Source organism: Exophiala mesophila (genome assembly GCF_000836275.1).
Source record: "Exophiala mesophila strain CBS 40295 unplaced genomic scaffold supercont1.5, whole genome shotgun sequence".
In the NCBI taxonomy this organism is placed as follows: Eukaryota; Fungi; Ascomycota; class Eurotiomycetes; order Chaetothyriales; family Herpotrichiellaceae; genus Exophiala; species Exophiala mesophila.
This window is the reverse complement of record NW_015622508.1, coordinates 1,209,254-1,224,902: the sequence shown is the minus strand read 5'-3', so window position 1 is coordinate 1,224,902 and position 15,649 is coordinate 1,209,254. Positions and strand designations below refer to the sequence as shown.

General features: G+C 49.1%; 1 protein-coding gene across 1 annotated transcript; it reads right to left on the bottom strand.

Moving 5' to 3' along the window:
- Nucleotides 1–805: 805 nt before the first annotated feature.
- On the bottom strand, nucleotides 806–15,506 carry PV10_07197 (uncharacterized protein). Its single transcript, XM_016372069.1, has one exon. It carries the CDS (start codon nucleotides 15,422–15,424, stop codon nucleotides 896–898), a length of 14,529 nt encoding a protein of 4,842 aa, XP_016221401.1. The 5' UTR covers nucleotides 15,425–15,506; the 3' UTR covers nucleotides 806–895.
- Nucleotides 15,507–15,649: the final 143 nt, after the last annotated feature.

The following is a 15,649-nucleotide window of genomic DNA, read 5'->3' as shown; positions in this document are numbered from 1 at the left end:
ATCACAACCAAATTGATTCTCAGCACGAGTGGGTGGCAGGTGGCTAAGGGATAGGAGCAGGCAGAAGTTGGGTAGAGGTTCGTTGGGTACATCAACGACCATGCACCCGAAGGCCCGGTACCAGACTCGTAACGGCCGTCGATGCCATCTTTTGACCGCCAGGGGGTATTTCTTTTGTAGCCATCGACTAAAGCGGGCACAGATCCAACATTTGTGGGCGTTTGTATTTCGAGAGGCCGGGTGTCTCAAATGGACCACCTTTGGCCAGTTGGACTGCTCTTGAGGGCGAAGTTGATGGATCGCGGTTGTGCATCGATCACATAGAGGCATACCGGCCTGGTTGGTTAGTGAAGAGCTTCGACGGCCCACAACGAACGTAACACGGGAATATTGTAAGTGCACCCTGAAGAGACATTGTCAATTTTCAAGTGATATCAGGCTTCAGGGGGCGTTGCAGGGGATCCGGGCATGCCAAAAGCGCAAATTGGCCAAACAACCTAGGTAGCGACTAATGCGGCGCCTATCACATAGGCTATCATATTCGATTACTTCACCCTTGAATTCTGCTAGATACTGCCTATATATAGTTCAATTGTGATTGGTAAATACCGTAGAGCTGCATGAAGCAAGGGGCAGCGGCGTAAGAGCTTGCGCGTGAGACGACGAAGGACCACGCCCACGTTGTCATACTTTGGCTTTCTGCCCATCTGGGCAGTGAAGGGTGTAGAATGAAAAAATGCCATCTATAAGAATCACTTGCACAGCGGACTCCACGCCTCTTCGCTAATGGAAATTCTCTTCAACGTTTCAAATCCTAGGTACCTAGACTTACTAAGGTACTACTTATTAGTACATGATAGATTCTAGTGCCGCCTATGGGACTATCGCTGATTCTCTAAACCTGAACATCAACCACACTCCCAAACCAACCCTTCAAAGCCGTTGCCAAAACCCCAGGCAGATCTCTCACATCCCTCACCACAAGATAATAAGGAAAAGGGAAATGTTCCAGATATCTCCTAGTGGTGACACGCATTTCCGGTTTCCCACCCGCACTAGCATCAAAGGCAGGATCAGGCTCGAAAACCGCCTCCTTGAGATCCAGAATACTCTCATCACCTGCATCGACAATGACAAAGACAATAATGATCTTTTCCTCTTGAGCCTGACGAACCAGTCTTGTAATAGCGGCATGATCCGAACAGTGACCGTCACTGACGATGAGTTGTAATTGCCAAAGATCTTGACCGGAACTGTGGCCCTTGATCCTCGCTTCGCGGAATAGGTGGATGCTTTCCTTGACCATGTTTTTGACATTGGTGCCTTTTTGATTGAAGCCGAAACTCTGAAAGATTTGGACTCCTGACTCGGCGGGTGAGAAAGGTGTGCCGAAGGAATGGGCTACGCGAACGTGTTCCTCGTCGCCGAATCCAATGACGCATAGTTCGCCGGCTTCGAGCATGCTGAGTGATTTGGTGAGTAAGGCGAGAGTCTCAAATGCGAGCATGTCCGCTCCGGATTCGGCCATGGATTTGCTGTCGTCTACGGCGATCATGATTTGATAGTTGCGCTTGCTTGGGACTGATCGTCGCATCCAGATCTTGTCACGTTTGTATCCTGAGGCGATGTATGGGATGATGCGCTTGATGTTAAGTCGTTTTCCAGTTCGGAAGTCGCCACGTAGTTTGGTTGCCGTTGTCGGTGACAGGATCAACCGGAGTTGTTCGGTCAGGAGGAGCGAGAATTGATGTGTCGTGGTCGAACAATGGTTCCATAGTTGGACAGCATCTGACGTCTTCATCGGAGGAGAGGTTACTGCTTGGTCTTGACTGATATCCAGGTGTTCGATATCAGACGCCACATCATCTTCGAGAGCTTCCGTGTCAGACGCCTTGTGTTCAGCGTCTTCCATATCTCGAGGCTGTCGCTCAGGCAGGAGAGCACCCAAGCCCTGAGGAAGTCCCAGTTGCTGCTCTTGAAGTCGATTGAATCTCTCTGCAATGTTGTCCTGTACTTCGGGCTCCATTGCGTCGATCATGTCGGTGTCTTGGTCCACAGGCAACTGATCATCTTCGATGGCCTTGTCTTGATCGAGATTTCGAGCTTGTTCAGCAGATGCAGCACCAAGAGCTTGTGCATCGGCCTCTTGATCATCACCAATATGCTCCAGGTCGGCTTCGGCCATGTCAAGATCTGGCTTCTCAGTATCTCCATTGGTTTGCTGAGGCTCTGACGCCGGAAGAATTTCTCGACGTTGGTGCCACTGGTCGAGAACATCTGCAAGTTTTCGCAGAGCGTCGTTCTGCTGCTGCTCCACCGTGTCCATGCGACCAACGCCTCGTTCAGTGGCCCCCTTGCCGGTATCGCCTTGTTCTTCATTTTCAGCCTTTCCAGGTTGGGCTTGTTGTGGATCGATCTCCTTTTCTGACTGGTTCACACCCTCGGTGTTCTGGTCTTGTTGAACATCGTCTTCCGCTTCATTTGCGGCTCCAGAATCACCGCCTCCAGCATGCTCATCGGCATCTTGCGGAAGATTGCTCTCACGTTGATCGAGCTCTCCAGTTTCTTCCTCCTCCTTTTCTTCAGGAGGTTCCTCCATCACTTCATCGTCCAAGGCTTCGCCATCTGAACCTTCGTTGTCAGATGCGCCGTCTTCATCTTGACCCAATTCATCCAGAGGCTTGCTTGTTTTGTCTCCATCCACCTCCTCCACTTCCTCTGTCTCATCTGCTGGAGCTTCAACATCCGAGAGGTCCTCCATCCCATCATCCGAGATGTCGTCCTTGGTGTCCTCATCTCCGACAAAGTCGAGCTCTTCAGGCAAGTCCAAAGCTTGTTGATCTTCTGGGTGTTGGTCCATATTCTCAGCTTCGGCTCGTTCGGCTCCTTCACCCTCGTCGTCCTCAATCTCATCTTCTCCTTCAACTCCTTCCATTTCATCTCCTTCTTCCTTCTCCCCTTCAGCACCGGTCTGATCATCCGACTTTGTGCCTTTGGCTTTGTCGTTCTTCAATTCTTTTTCCGATTCAGACTCCTTTTTCATATCATCCCACAATTTCTCGTCGACTGCCGTGGGATCAAGATCGTCCACGGAACCCGTCTCCTCATCCATGTCTTGACCCTCCTCTTCATCAGAATGATCTTGATCGTCGTTGTCATCGGACTTCTCCTCTTCGTGTTCACCAGTCTGTCCCTCTAGATCATCGGTTCCCATATCAACTGCATCCTCGGCATTCTCCATTTCACCATCTTGTTTCTCTTCTTTCTGCGCAGACTGAGCAAGCTCTGACAGATCTTCATCGTCGCCAACATCTTTACTAATGTCCTCGGCACCTTCGCCATCGCCAAGTCCAGTGCCACTTTCCAGCTTGCCTGATTGCTCTTCTCCATCGGAAGCTTTAGATGGACGACAAAAACCGTCTTTTGCCAGACTGGTGAACGACCTAGCGAGTTGCAGGCCAAGTTTGCAGGTCTCTGTATGGATAGCTGATTGTCTCTGTAGAATATGGTCGCAAATGCCATAGTACTGCTCAATGATCGGTGTAGCGACTTGAACCAGGGCTATCCCTATTCTAAAGTCTTGAGGTTGGACTTTGTGCAGGTTATTCAATACTCCTTGGATGGCGTTGTGAATTGTCTTGACATGCAACGCGCTCATCTGGTGTGAGAAAGCTTTGTCAGACTTGGAGAGCCAGGCGGTGTCCTCGATGGAGGATGGGAACTCTTGCTGCAGGTCTGTAAGTCCCTGTAGTGTCACAAATATCTGGTCGATGGCATTTCTCAAGTCTTTATCAAGTTGCCGTAGATCCAAAGAGGAAACACCATTCTGCGTTGACTCTGATATCTCGGCAATTGACACCGTCCAAGGCACTAACTTGGCAAGGACAGCTGCGATTCGAGGCTCCTGCTTTTGCCACCTAACGAGGAGCTCGTTCAGCGCTGCTAGCTCTCCAAAGCATCTGTCATGGGTATTGCGGCCGAGTTCTGTTAAAAGTCCATCGGGCAGATCTGGGAGTCGATTGAGTTCCTCACTGAAGGAACGAAATACCTCACTGTACTTCTGCAAGTCCTGCTGTAGACTGGTAATCTCGATATTTGAATGTCGTGCTTGGAAGGAAAGGACTTGAACAGACAAGGTTAAACATTGAGCCAACCACGCAGTATGTCGGCCAAGTGCTTCGTGATGGTAGCTAGACAGCTTTCCACACGAAACGAGATTGGAAGGTACATTTCCAATATTCTTCAGCTGAGTGGCAATGCCAGATAATTGTGAGATGTGTTGCAAGGCTGACGAAAGAGCATTTCGCTGACTAAGAGTGATAAAGAGTATCCCCTCCAGAAGTCCCATGCTTCGCTGGATCTCTCCGCTTGTAAGGTCATCGGAGTGACCGGTTGTCGCTTCTCTTGCTGTGGACATGGCATCAAGAAGTTCATGGAATGCCTCTTTCTGAGAGATCATTGACGGCGAACAGGCCAGTACGAGCGCAGCCGAAGATTGTCTTTCTAGCTCAGACGTGGCCAAGTTCCTCCTGACTCCCATCTGCATGACGGCTTTAATTGTCTCAGTGAACAAGCGACGCTTTCTTTCCTGTAGGTGTCGGATTGCAGCTTCGTTGTCGTCGGTTGCAGAAGCAGGATTCTCACTTCTCAGTTCCTTGATACCTGCAACAAGCTCTTCTCGGAAAGAAGCAAGCTCAAAGCGGGGCTCAAACTCCACGCGAATAGATTGATATAGGCGCCGTATGCTTGCGACCGCACCAATGGTGTTTGTGACCCGTTCAGGCCTCATAGTCCAGTCTGGAATGGATTCGGCACAAACAGCCACCGCACGTGTGACGACTTCCATGTTGGAGCTGGCATTGATGAGTTCATGATCCTGGTCGTCAGATCCCTGAAGAGGTTCTTCCAGGTTTTGTGCTTTAAAGACTGTAACAGGTTGACTGAGAAGGTCACGGTACTTCTTGACAATACGGAAGAGCTTGAGATGAGATCGTCGAGCACTTTCACGAAGAGCTGTAACATTGGTGTCTTTCCAGCTAGCGAGTCGGATTTGTTCATGGAGCGCCTTCTCGATTTCCGCGCGGCCAGATCTCAACAGCTCCTCGATGTTACTTTCATATCGTCGAAAGTGATAGATGATATTGGCAACACATTGAGCCACTGGCAGGAGGTGTTTGTCGTCATGTGTGAGATCTCGAAGCGTTTTGTAGAGCGTGTCCAGCAATTGGAGACGTGAAGTGTATTGACCGCGTGTCGTTGTCTTGAGAAACTGTTCCAGAGTTTGGGCAAGTTCGATGCAATAGGGTCGAAGGTCCGATTCGGATGTAACTCTCACCGTGTTGTAGATGATGGCTTCATACGCAATGAAATACCATGCTTGGGCGTCATCTTGGTGTCTCTTACTTTCTTCATCCAACAACCTTGACCAAGAGAGGAGTTCAAGACGCCTCCAACTCACGATGAGAGCGGTCAGTCGATCGACCAATTCAGCAACTGACCACTCTCTGCTGGCGACGCTTTGCCACTGTGCCACCATCTCAAATAACTTCTCTGTGGAGACTAGTAGCTTCGCAATGGGCTCGCAAAGGTTTGAATGCATTATTGTCTGACACATTGACAGAACCTCAATCGGAACTGCATGCTCTGGCCATTTCTCTGCGATTGTGCGGAATCTTGATTCCACTTGCTTTACCAAAGTGAAGAGTTTTGTGCTCTCATTCGTACTGAAATCTTTGTAGATGTTGAGGGCATTGGATTGAGACTTTCCATCAAGGTCAGACATCCTCTTTTCCATCAGCCAGGATACTGCAGGCTGAATCTCAAAGAAAGAAACTGTCTGTGATCGTCGATCGTTCGCATTGGTCTTCGAAAGAGCCTCCAATGATTCAAGAAGATACTGCTGGACATTTTCGCGTGCCTCTGGTGGCTGGTAAAATGATTGATGTGCATGAGCAAGTTGAACGCTCCTGGCGCGGCTCTCAAACTTTGGCTCTGAACGGTCCTCCTGCGCAGAATCAGTCTCGAAATCAGGGAAGAGTTCAAGCATATGGCGGGCTTGCAGAGCCTCGTCATTGTCTCCATCGCCACGATATGCGTAGTAGCGAGCTTGAATTTCTGAATCTACTTGATCCTTGGTTAATTGAGTCTTCCACCGAGCATAGAAATGGTCAACGACATTTACTAGTCTTTTCACAATAGCCACTTGGGTTGGGCCAGATGAAGGATAGATGCTCGCCGAAAGTCCAGCGTGTCGCAACCATTGCAGCTTAATGGGATCTCCAAGTGTGGATTTGACAGAACCTGGCCAACTCTGCAAATCATTTGGTTTCGAGCTTATCAATGGGGTATGCAAGATGATTTCTTGCACGCTTGACTTGGCTTCAGGCCTGAAGACTTCGGGTTCCGTGATCTGGATTCCAAGAAGAAGACAACTAGCAAACCAGCTAATAGGCTTCATAAAGTCGTCGAAGCCCCTGTCGACTTTGTGGAGTCGATCAATGATAGACTCCAGATTTTGCCCATGCAGCTGATATGCGTCGGGGCTGAGCCATTCATCCACGTTAATGTTTTCAGACAAGATTTGGGTGATCCTGCCTAGGATCTCGCGCACCTGATGCAACCCCAACGTTTGGGGTCTGTAGACAGATGGAACCGGTGGGCGTCGACCTATGTTTGCAAGCTCTTCTTCAAGAATTCTGATGACCAAACTGGAATCTTGACCAAAAGCTTGTTGATGAAAGTGTCTCTGGGCCGCAATTCGATCCTGAAGCTCAGAGACTCTTTTATCATGAAGTTCAACAGAGAGCGTAGCTGGTAGAGCAGGATCGAAGACATTTTCAGGTGCCATCATTCGGAGACCAGAAATGGCAAAGTGGACAAGAGAAAGTTTGAACTGCTTGACGCCAAAATGTGTCACGTCGTTGAGCATCAAGACAACCTTGTGAAGATGGTTGGAATACTCCTGGTAGAAATTCTCGCCTCTTTGTCCACCGAGTACAGTTTCATCTGGTGACATGAGACTGAAGTCCTTGAACAGGTCACTGGACGATGAGAGTATCTGCTTTGCACGTGAAGAAAACATGTCGAAATGTGCTTTCAGCATAACAACAAGAACAGATCGAAGATCCTCTTTCAGGGCTGTTAAGGCAGATTCAAAGTCGAATCGTCGAGAAGCCATGGTGTCCACCAGCTGTGTCAACTCTTCCTTCACGTGCTCCAGCATGCCCAACGGCTGGTCATGAATTGTCATCAGCTGATGGACGACTTGTAACTCCACGGAGCCATCAGTTGACAAAGTGACGTGATCAATGGAAGCAAGGCGTTCAAGAGATTTGGCGGGTGAGCCTCGCTCAGCGAGACTGAGTGGCTGCAACTTTCCAGCTGGGCTGAACAAAGCTGTCACATTCAGATCTTGGTCGAGGCCTGAATGGTCCTGCAACATCATCATCTGGTAGATAAAATTAAAAGTCTCTTCAAATTTGCCGCTGACTGCGAAGCCACGATGAGATTGTAGCTCAAGTTGAGATACAGCATCCTCCACAACCTGACAAGCAGCCTCGGATTGGTCTGAATCTAGGACTGAAAAGTATGTATCAAGAAGTTTCGACCTTATGACTGCTAGTGACTTTCGCGATTGTGGAAGAAACCGACAGACTTCGTCAAAACGTCGTAAAAGGGCTTCGAGGCAAAGTTGAGCTGAAAGCTGGTCCCCATTCGTTGCCGTTTTGGGCTTCAAGGGCTCCCAGAGAAGCTGAAACGAGATTCCTGCTTTTGATGATGATCCAGTCCCGCGCCCAAGAATCTCGACTGATTCGTCGAACGATAAAGCTAGATCACCTGAGGCAGCACTAGGGACTTGTGTAGACAAAGTGCCAGATATCTGGTTGCCAATGCGCAGGTAAGCAGAAAGGATGGAGAAGTCGAGATTGGTGTGCTCAAAAAGTCTGATGAGCTGCTGCACAAAGATGATGATTTGGGCAACACTATCAAGCAAAGAGGGCTCCATATCGCTGTTCAGGTGAGCTTGAAACAGGCGTTCAATATGACAGACGACGGATTTAACAAACACTGCAAAGGTAGCAGCAGATGTGTTGGAACTTGAGTTTTCGGCAGCCAGGGCTGATTTCTGAAGCATTGTTCGAGCATTTGCAGAGACAGATAACCCATTGGTAACAGCAAGTCTCATTTTAGCCATAATGGATGAAATGTGTCGTCTAATGTACCAGGCCCTCGTGAATAAGTTGGCCGCGACGAGTTGTCCTCTTCGTGGCATTGCTAGAACATATGGTTCATTGAGAGTGATGAGTTGAGCCATTTGAGACGGCGAGTCTATTTGGTCCGAGGAGTAATCCGATGTAAATGACTGGATAGCAAAAGGCTTCAGTGTTGCCGATATGGATTGGACTTCAAGCATCGCTGTCATCTTAGCCTCGTCCAAGCCTGGCAGGACTGTTGAACCAGATTCCAAGATGGCCACCTCGGCTGTGGATAAGTTGTCCAAACACACATCAACTACATCAGGCGATATGCTGTCGAAGCCAGTTTCAGTGAGATACCTGAAGCGGCTTATTGTCGAGGCTGCAGGATATGCGAGCTGATGTACATCTTGACCGACGGCAGCGTTGACCGGCATGGCTATCTCCAGCGATCGGTTGCGCATTGCGCGGGAGAGCTCGCCATAGCGAGGATCCATAGTCAGAATTATCCGGAAATTTGGATGAGGCTCAATTGTCCGGCAGCCATTCAGAGCGCCGTGCTGTTCACTGATAACCAATAAACCATTGGGTTCAAGAAGTGAATTGAGTCGATCAAGCACAGAAGGGTTGCACAAGTTGGCATTGTCGAGAAGAAGCCACCACCCCTTTTCGACAGCGTCGACCAAGATGCCGTCATTCCAGATGAACTTGGACTGAGAAATTTCGCTCTGGCTGAGAATTTCCGAAAGCGCAGTTTCAAAGGAGCTCAGACCCTGGACGTGAGGACTCAAGGTAGCAAGAACAGCCTGGATCTGATCGATACTGACATCCTCTGACATCAAGATCCACCACGATTTGAGGATCTGCTCATACAACTCGGACTTCTCTAAAGGATGCAGAGTGCCCAATGATTGTGACAGAATAGTTGATACCTCCTTTTGTAGCTTGACAATACTGCGGCGAACGTCAAATTGCTCGAAGCCCCCAATCAAGTCAACCGTATCTACATCAGAGTTCATGGCGAATTCAATCAGCTCAGCACCTGCAAAAGTAGCCAGATGACGAATCAACGATGTTTTGCCGGAGCCTGGAGGACCCGTAAGAACAATAGGCCAATTGTTGTTCAGGGCGGTTATTGCAGATTTGGCAGCTGGAAGATGCGCAGGCGGCAACATTGTATGTGTCTCTTTGGTATGTTGGAACCTCAGATCCCTCTGCATATGGGCTATACCCACTTGGAGTGAATTGAACGTGAGGTTGTAGTAGAAGCTCTCTGGGGCATGAGGACCAGAAATTCGTGACGCTGCTTCCACGACCGCTGTCTTCTGCGTTGTTGTACGAAAGCGGTCTGTAATTATTGAGCCAACATGGTAGGCTGGGCTGATTGTTGGATACTGCTCACACAGCCTGAGCCATCGACTGACATCTCGTAGGTTGAGCTCCCATGGTCCACCTGGTCCAAAGACCGAAAGTCGACTGATGTCAGATTCAACGTCACTGACTGTATTGATGACCGTTTCAATGCTTTCGATGGGTACGGTGGGAAATCTTCGTTGAGAAATTTTAAGTAAATCATCTCGCTGAAAGGAGTCAGCGTAGACGACAGTGAATCTGTTGACAAAGGATGCTGGAAGTCCTTTACGACCTCCACCTTGATGATGGGGGTTTTGGGCAGCGAACAGTATGAAGTCTGGGTGGCATGAAAACGACTTGTCCAGTTCTGCGATGTATGCTTCTTGTCGATGATCTAGGCAAGAGTTCAGACCTTCCAAGACGGACTGTGAAGCAAGGTTCATTTCATCGAGAAGGACCCAGCCTCCAGACTGCATAGCGTCAAGCAAAGGTCCATTCCTCCAAGAGAATCTTCCCAATTGTTCTGCCTCCGAAGGAGCATCCGCGCCAAAGAGGTCCATCAGATCAGTCTGGTCGGACAAGTTGATACGCGTTAACTGCTTCCCGGTGGCGTGGGCAAGGGCAGTCACAATGGCCGTTTTCCCAACTCCAGGGCTACCTTCGAGAAGGATCGGTCGACTCATTTGCAGAGCACGTACAATTCTCATGGTGTTTTGCAATGTGGTAGGAGCATCAAACACCAGTTCTGCCGGTGTCTGCTCTGAATCGACCATTCGCGGAATTGAGAAAGCACCAACTTGAAGGCGATCATTTGTGAACCTCAATTCTGGCACTGTGCTGGAAAGCCCAAACACATCGGCTTGAATGAGATTCTGGAGGTATTCGATAGACTTGAATCTAGATTCTTTCAAAGTGGAGTGTTCGGATGAAGTCAATCCTGACGGACTTGCCCCTAGCGAGTCAATGTAGACGAGGAATGCCCCGTGAACAAAGCCATGGTCATTGGGGAGGCCGTTTGACCGATTCATGAATTCTGCCCACGCAAGCAGATCACGTAGAGGAATGGAATCAGACGTAGCGCTGTAAAAGTGTGAACGGAACCAAATAGCAAATTGAATCATGGCTTTGGCAAAATGCTGGAGATTAGGCCGTAGCTTGTTCTGAACAATTGGTAGGATATCGTCTTCCTTTGATAGCGGAGGTACCCATATCTCGGTCAGTCGATTCCGCAGAGCAGCCGACAATTCGCGCTTTCCATAATCACCGCCCGGGTTCATTGTGGCAAGAAATTGGAAGGACGAGTCAGCAATGACCAGGTTGTCCAAGGAACCTTTCTCGGCCAATAGAATGGTCCGTGATGGCTCCAGAACACTGTTCAGGCGTTCGAGGACCGAGTCATCGGCGAGAGAGATTTCGTCGAGGAGAAAATGTTCACCCTTGCGCATGGATCTGACCAAACTGCCGTCGCTCCAGGCGAATAGTGATTGATAAGTACCGATACTTGTTCGCAAACGATCAAAGAGGTTTGTATCATAGTCTGATCTATTGAGGTTTGCGAATGCGGCAACAATCTGATCGACATCAATGTCTCCACCTTCAGAGGTAAGTTGGTTGGTTTTAGTGAGTGATGTCCAATCGTCAATCACTGCCTTCGCGACTTCAGTCCTATTGCGAATAGGTCTTTGCGAGCCGATGAGGTCGCCAGTCTCGGTATTCGTATGCGCGTTGTAAACATTGAGAGGGACCCCGAAGGCTTCGGCGATGGTTTGGCAGATTTGTGTCTTTCCACACCCAGTCTCGCCAACAAGTAGGACCGGCTCTTTATTTTTCAGCGCCTCGGATACGAGGACAAACAATCTCCTCATCGCGGCGGTCCAGACGATTTGCTTACTGGATCGACTCTGTTCTGGGATGGACGTTATGCCATATATGATTGAGTCGTCAAGTCGCACTCGCATGGTCTCCTCAATCGACCTTTTGACGACAATCCGTTCTGCAGGGTCTCGCACACGTTCCGCGAGGAGCATATAGCCATGCTGTGCCAGGCTCTGTCGATCCGAAATCGGTCTTGCTGCCCAGCGGAACAAGTCACGTAAAGTGGCAAAGCTATTCCGTTGTTCAAATAGTCGAGACGACTGTCTCTGGAGTGAGAGCTTCTTGTAAACAGCAACGATCTCCTTACAATAAGAAGGTGGAATCTGTGACCTCTTTTCCAGGATCGTTCCAAGTTCGTCTTCTGGAATGTCGTCGAAGTGGAGTTCTAGAAATCTGTTTCGGAAAGCACGAGACAGTCGCTTTCTGCCTCCATATAAGCCGGCAGGGTTTTGAGTTGCAAAAAGCATGAAGTTTGGATGAGGTCGAACTACTTCTTGAGTTTCTGGAATCAGCAGCTCTCTGTTGTCGTCGAGTAACCGGTTGAGGGCTTCCAACACATCGCTTGGTGCTAGATTCAATTCGTCAAGCACAATCCAATGACCTTGTCGAAGAGCATCAACGAGTACACCTTCCTTGTACACAAGTCTACCATCTGAATCTGATGCATAGCTCCCCAAATACTCTTGAAGGTCTGTGTGTTCGTGGTTGTTGACTCGTACGAAATTGTTACCAGAGAGCTTTGCCAGATATTCCACCATGCTCGTCTTGCCAGCAGAGGTTGGACCCTGTAGAAGAATGGGAAATCGTCGCATTGATGCCGCTCGCGCCAGGTTGAGTAGATTGCGTTCCACGGACACCGTGCGGATGTAGTGGGGTTGAAGATCAGGGGATGACGGCCCTTTTTTGACCAAATGATGTCTGAAGGCTACAAACTCATCTCCGAGAGGAAGTTTCGGCTGCTGGCTCCAGAATGCTTTCTTGTTCTTCACATTTGACAGTAGGTACTTCTCCACGATGGGGACGGCCAAAGTCTCAGATGCTCTGCTTAGAACTGTGAAAAAGCTCATCGCAAATCCTTCATACATTGCCCGTCTGAGACCATGACTAGCACCGTGCTGTTGTACATATAGCAACGTGCGAACCAATGATCGGATGCTAAAATGTGGCATGTCACCTGCCCCGTCCGTCAAGCGATTTTCCTGATTCAATTGTCTGATACCGAGATAGACACGGGCAAGATCTTGTGCGGCTCGTTTGTCGCTGTCAAGTTGGGCTCCTAGATAGATTTGGACGATAGTGGTCAGATCTTGCAGATTGCTGTCTCCTGGATGGACATATATCTCTGTGAAACGTGAGCGGAGACCAGGCGAAAGGTCCTTTTTTCCCGCATCTGTCGCCGGGTTCATTGCGGCAAAAACTCTGAAGTTTGGATGCGCCGTGACAGATGTAACATTGCCAGCTTCGGCAAGAAGTAGCCCTGGTCTTTCATCGTCACCGTTATGGAGAAGACCAACAATATAATCTAGTGTGTCTGAGGTTGCTAGATTGATTTCATCCAGCAACAGCCATTCACCCTCCCGGACGGCTTTGATGAGACGGCCTTCTGCAAATGCAAAAGTGTGCGTCTTATCACCATGCTCAACCTGGGTTTGTATCCTCTTGAAATCTTCAGAGAAATTAGCCCATCTTTGACGCAGAGCGTCATGTTTGGGTTTTGCGAGCTTGCGTTTCTTGTTGGCATGAGAGGACCCGTCCGGGGTGGAGGGCTCTGAAGATGGGTTGAGGGAATTTGAAGCCAACTGTATAGCCTCCCGCCAAAGTATGAGTAATCGGGACCAATTCTGCTTGGTTATAGCTTTCGTGATTGCCATCTGAAAGCTTTCGTTACGTTTGGACGAGAATGTGTCCTCGAACAGATTATTGAATGTCTCCACGATTGGCATGATGAGAGACCTAGTTGTTACAGGCTTTAGGCCGCCCAGAAGGTCACTTGCCTCGCTCTGCTGAGACAAGTTCACCACCGTGAGTCTTTGGCCCACGAGGGATGCAATATGTTGGACCAAAGTGGTTTTGCCGACACCCGTCTCTCCAACCAAGAGGCATGGCTCAGAGAAGGAGATGCCGGACGAAATACTCTCAAGGGTTCTCTGGGCTTGAGCAGTAAGTGCAAAAGGAGAGGTTCGATTGTTTCGACGTCGGGTTGTGACCTTTCTCAGAGCATCTCGACCAATATTGATTGCTGTTGCAGTCTCTGAAAGAGAGAGAGCTTCTTCTTCGAGGACATGGCGGATACGCTGCGGGGAGATTCCCATCTTTGAAGCAATGGCGCTAGCAACGACACCATGGAGGATGGGATCATTGATGTATCCAGCGTAAAAATCAATGGCGTCCTTGAAAATCGCAATATTTGTAGCTTCCAGTGTAGCTCCAGAGGTCTGATCAGAGGTTTGGAGCCTATTGTGTACACGTCTCGTCCATGTGAGGAGGGTTTTGAGTGAAGGTTGCCGACCTTGAAGACTCTTGAAACGATCATCCGTCTTGTACGTTCTTTCGATTTCCTGGTGCACGTCCAGAATGGTTGACATATAAGACGCGGCTCCAGTGTATTTGGAGCTGAGCAGGGTTTCAATCTCATTGGGCTCGTACATTTCAACCGCCGCCATGCACCAGATGCGGCCGTTCACCAACCAAGAGCCTCTGGAATTGGCGACGATTCCTGATCGTCCGTCCGTGGTCAAGGTCGCGAATACCCGAAACCCATCCCGTGGCTTGATGATTTCTTTGCGATTAGGCAGATAAAGTTCACCAGATTCAAGTATAGGCCGTAAAACTCCCATCACCTCAGCAGGAGCTCGATCAATATCCTCGATCAAAATCCATCTGCCTTGTTGGATCGCCTCAGTCAATACTCCTGGTTGCCACTTAAAGCCTGACCCATCTGAGGCTGAAGTATAGATGCCAATGAGACTTTTGGCATCAGTCTGTTCGTTGAGGTGAAGTGTGATCATCGATGAGACCCTGTTCAGCAACCTCGCCGCTTCGTGAACAAGTAGTGTCTTTCCAGAACTCGGCAGTCCGCTGAGAAGGATTGATTTAGACTGTAGCAAGCATGTGCCAAGTTTCTGTAAATTGCGCTTCGCGGTGGGTGTTGATACGAAAGAAGAGTTCGAAGTAGGAATGGGCCCATGGCGAGGCAGTAGAACTCCTCCCACATTTGCAGTGTTCTGCGAAAGATCATCCAAACTGAAGACTCGCTCAACAGAAGTAGATGAATTTTGCTGCCATTTGGCCTCGAACGTCTGCGCAGCGGAGAACAGAGACTTCCATCTTTGCTCTTCCCATAGCTTGAGTATCCTGTAATCTATCGAGCGTCCCTCCCATTGGCCCAGTATGGCACCGTTGCCAATATTCAGCTTGATATGCTCCTCGGTCAGAGCATCTGCAAAGTGGGCCAGTCTCGAGAGGGATTGTACCGCAAGATATCTAATTGATGGCGAACCATAGCGACAGGCTCGGAGGAAGAAGGCTGGGTCTACCACCCCAGTGAGTACATCACGGTCGTAGGATAGAATACGGAAGAGAGCGAGCAGAAGTGAATGGAATTGATCCTCATGAAGCTGTGCGAACTGGTTAGAGGAGAGACGAAAGAGAGCCTGGATGTCATCGGACAATATTAGATGTCGAACATGAGGCAGAAGATATGTGGCGAGAGGCAATATTCGACCGAGCGAAGATAGAGTTCGGATTTTCTGGTCTTGAGTGGTTGATATGGGATCGACGAGCCATCTTGCAACCAACTCTGGGAGAAGCGGTCTGTAGAGAGGACATAATATGTCCGTGAGTCGATCCAGGCGGGCAGCTTCGCTCAAAGCCTCAAAATATTGCGACCCGCGAGATTGGAGAATGAGGGAGCGAAGTTCGACGGGGAAAATGTTGATGATTTCGTCGTTCGAATCGAGTTGTGCGTCAGCCCATGAGCAGTATACTGCTATGTCTTCCATGGGAGTCAAAACTGACACAAAACGAAGACAAAACCTTCGTTTTATCTCGAGTTACTTGCAATTCAGGTTGACAGGCAAAAACTGAACCACCAGAAGTTGATCTCTTGAGAAAAAAGTTGGTGGCCAAAAGCGGTAACACATTTTGATCGACAAGGCTGCACCAATACTAATGTGGTCTAGTGTTTATTGCGAGGCTGAATCTTGGCGCGTTCCAAAGCTTTTCCA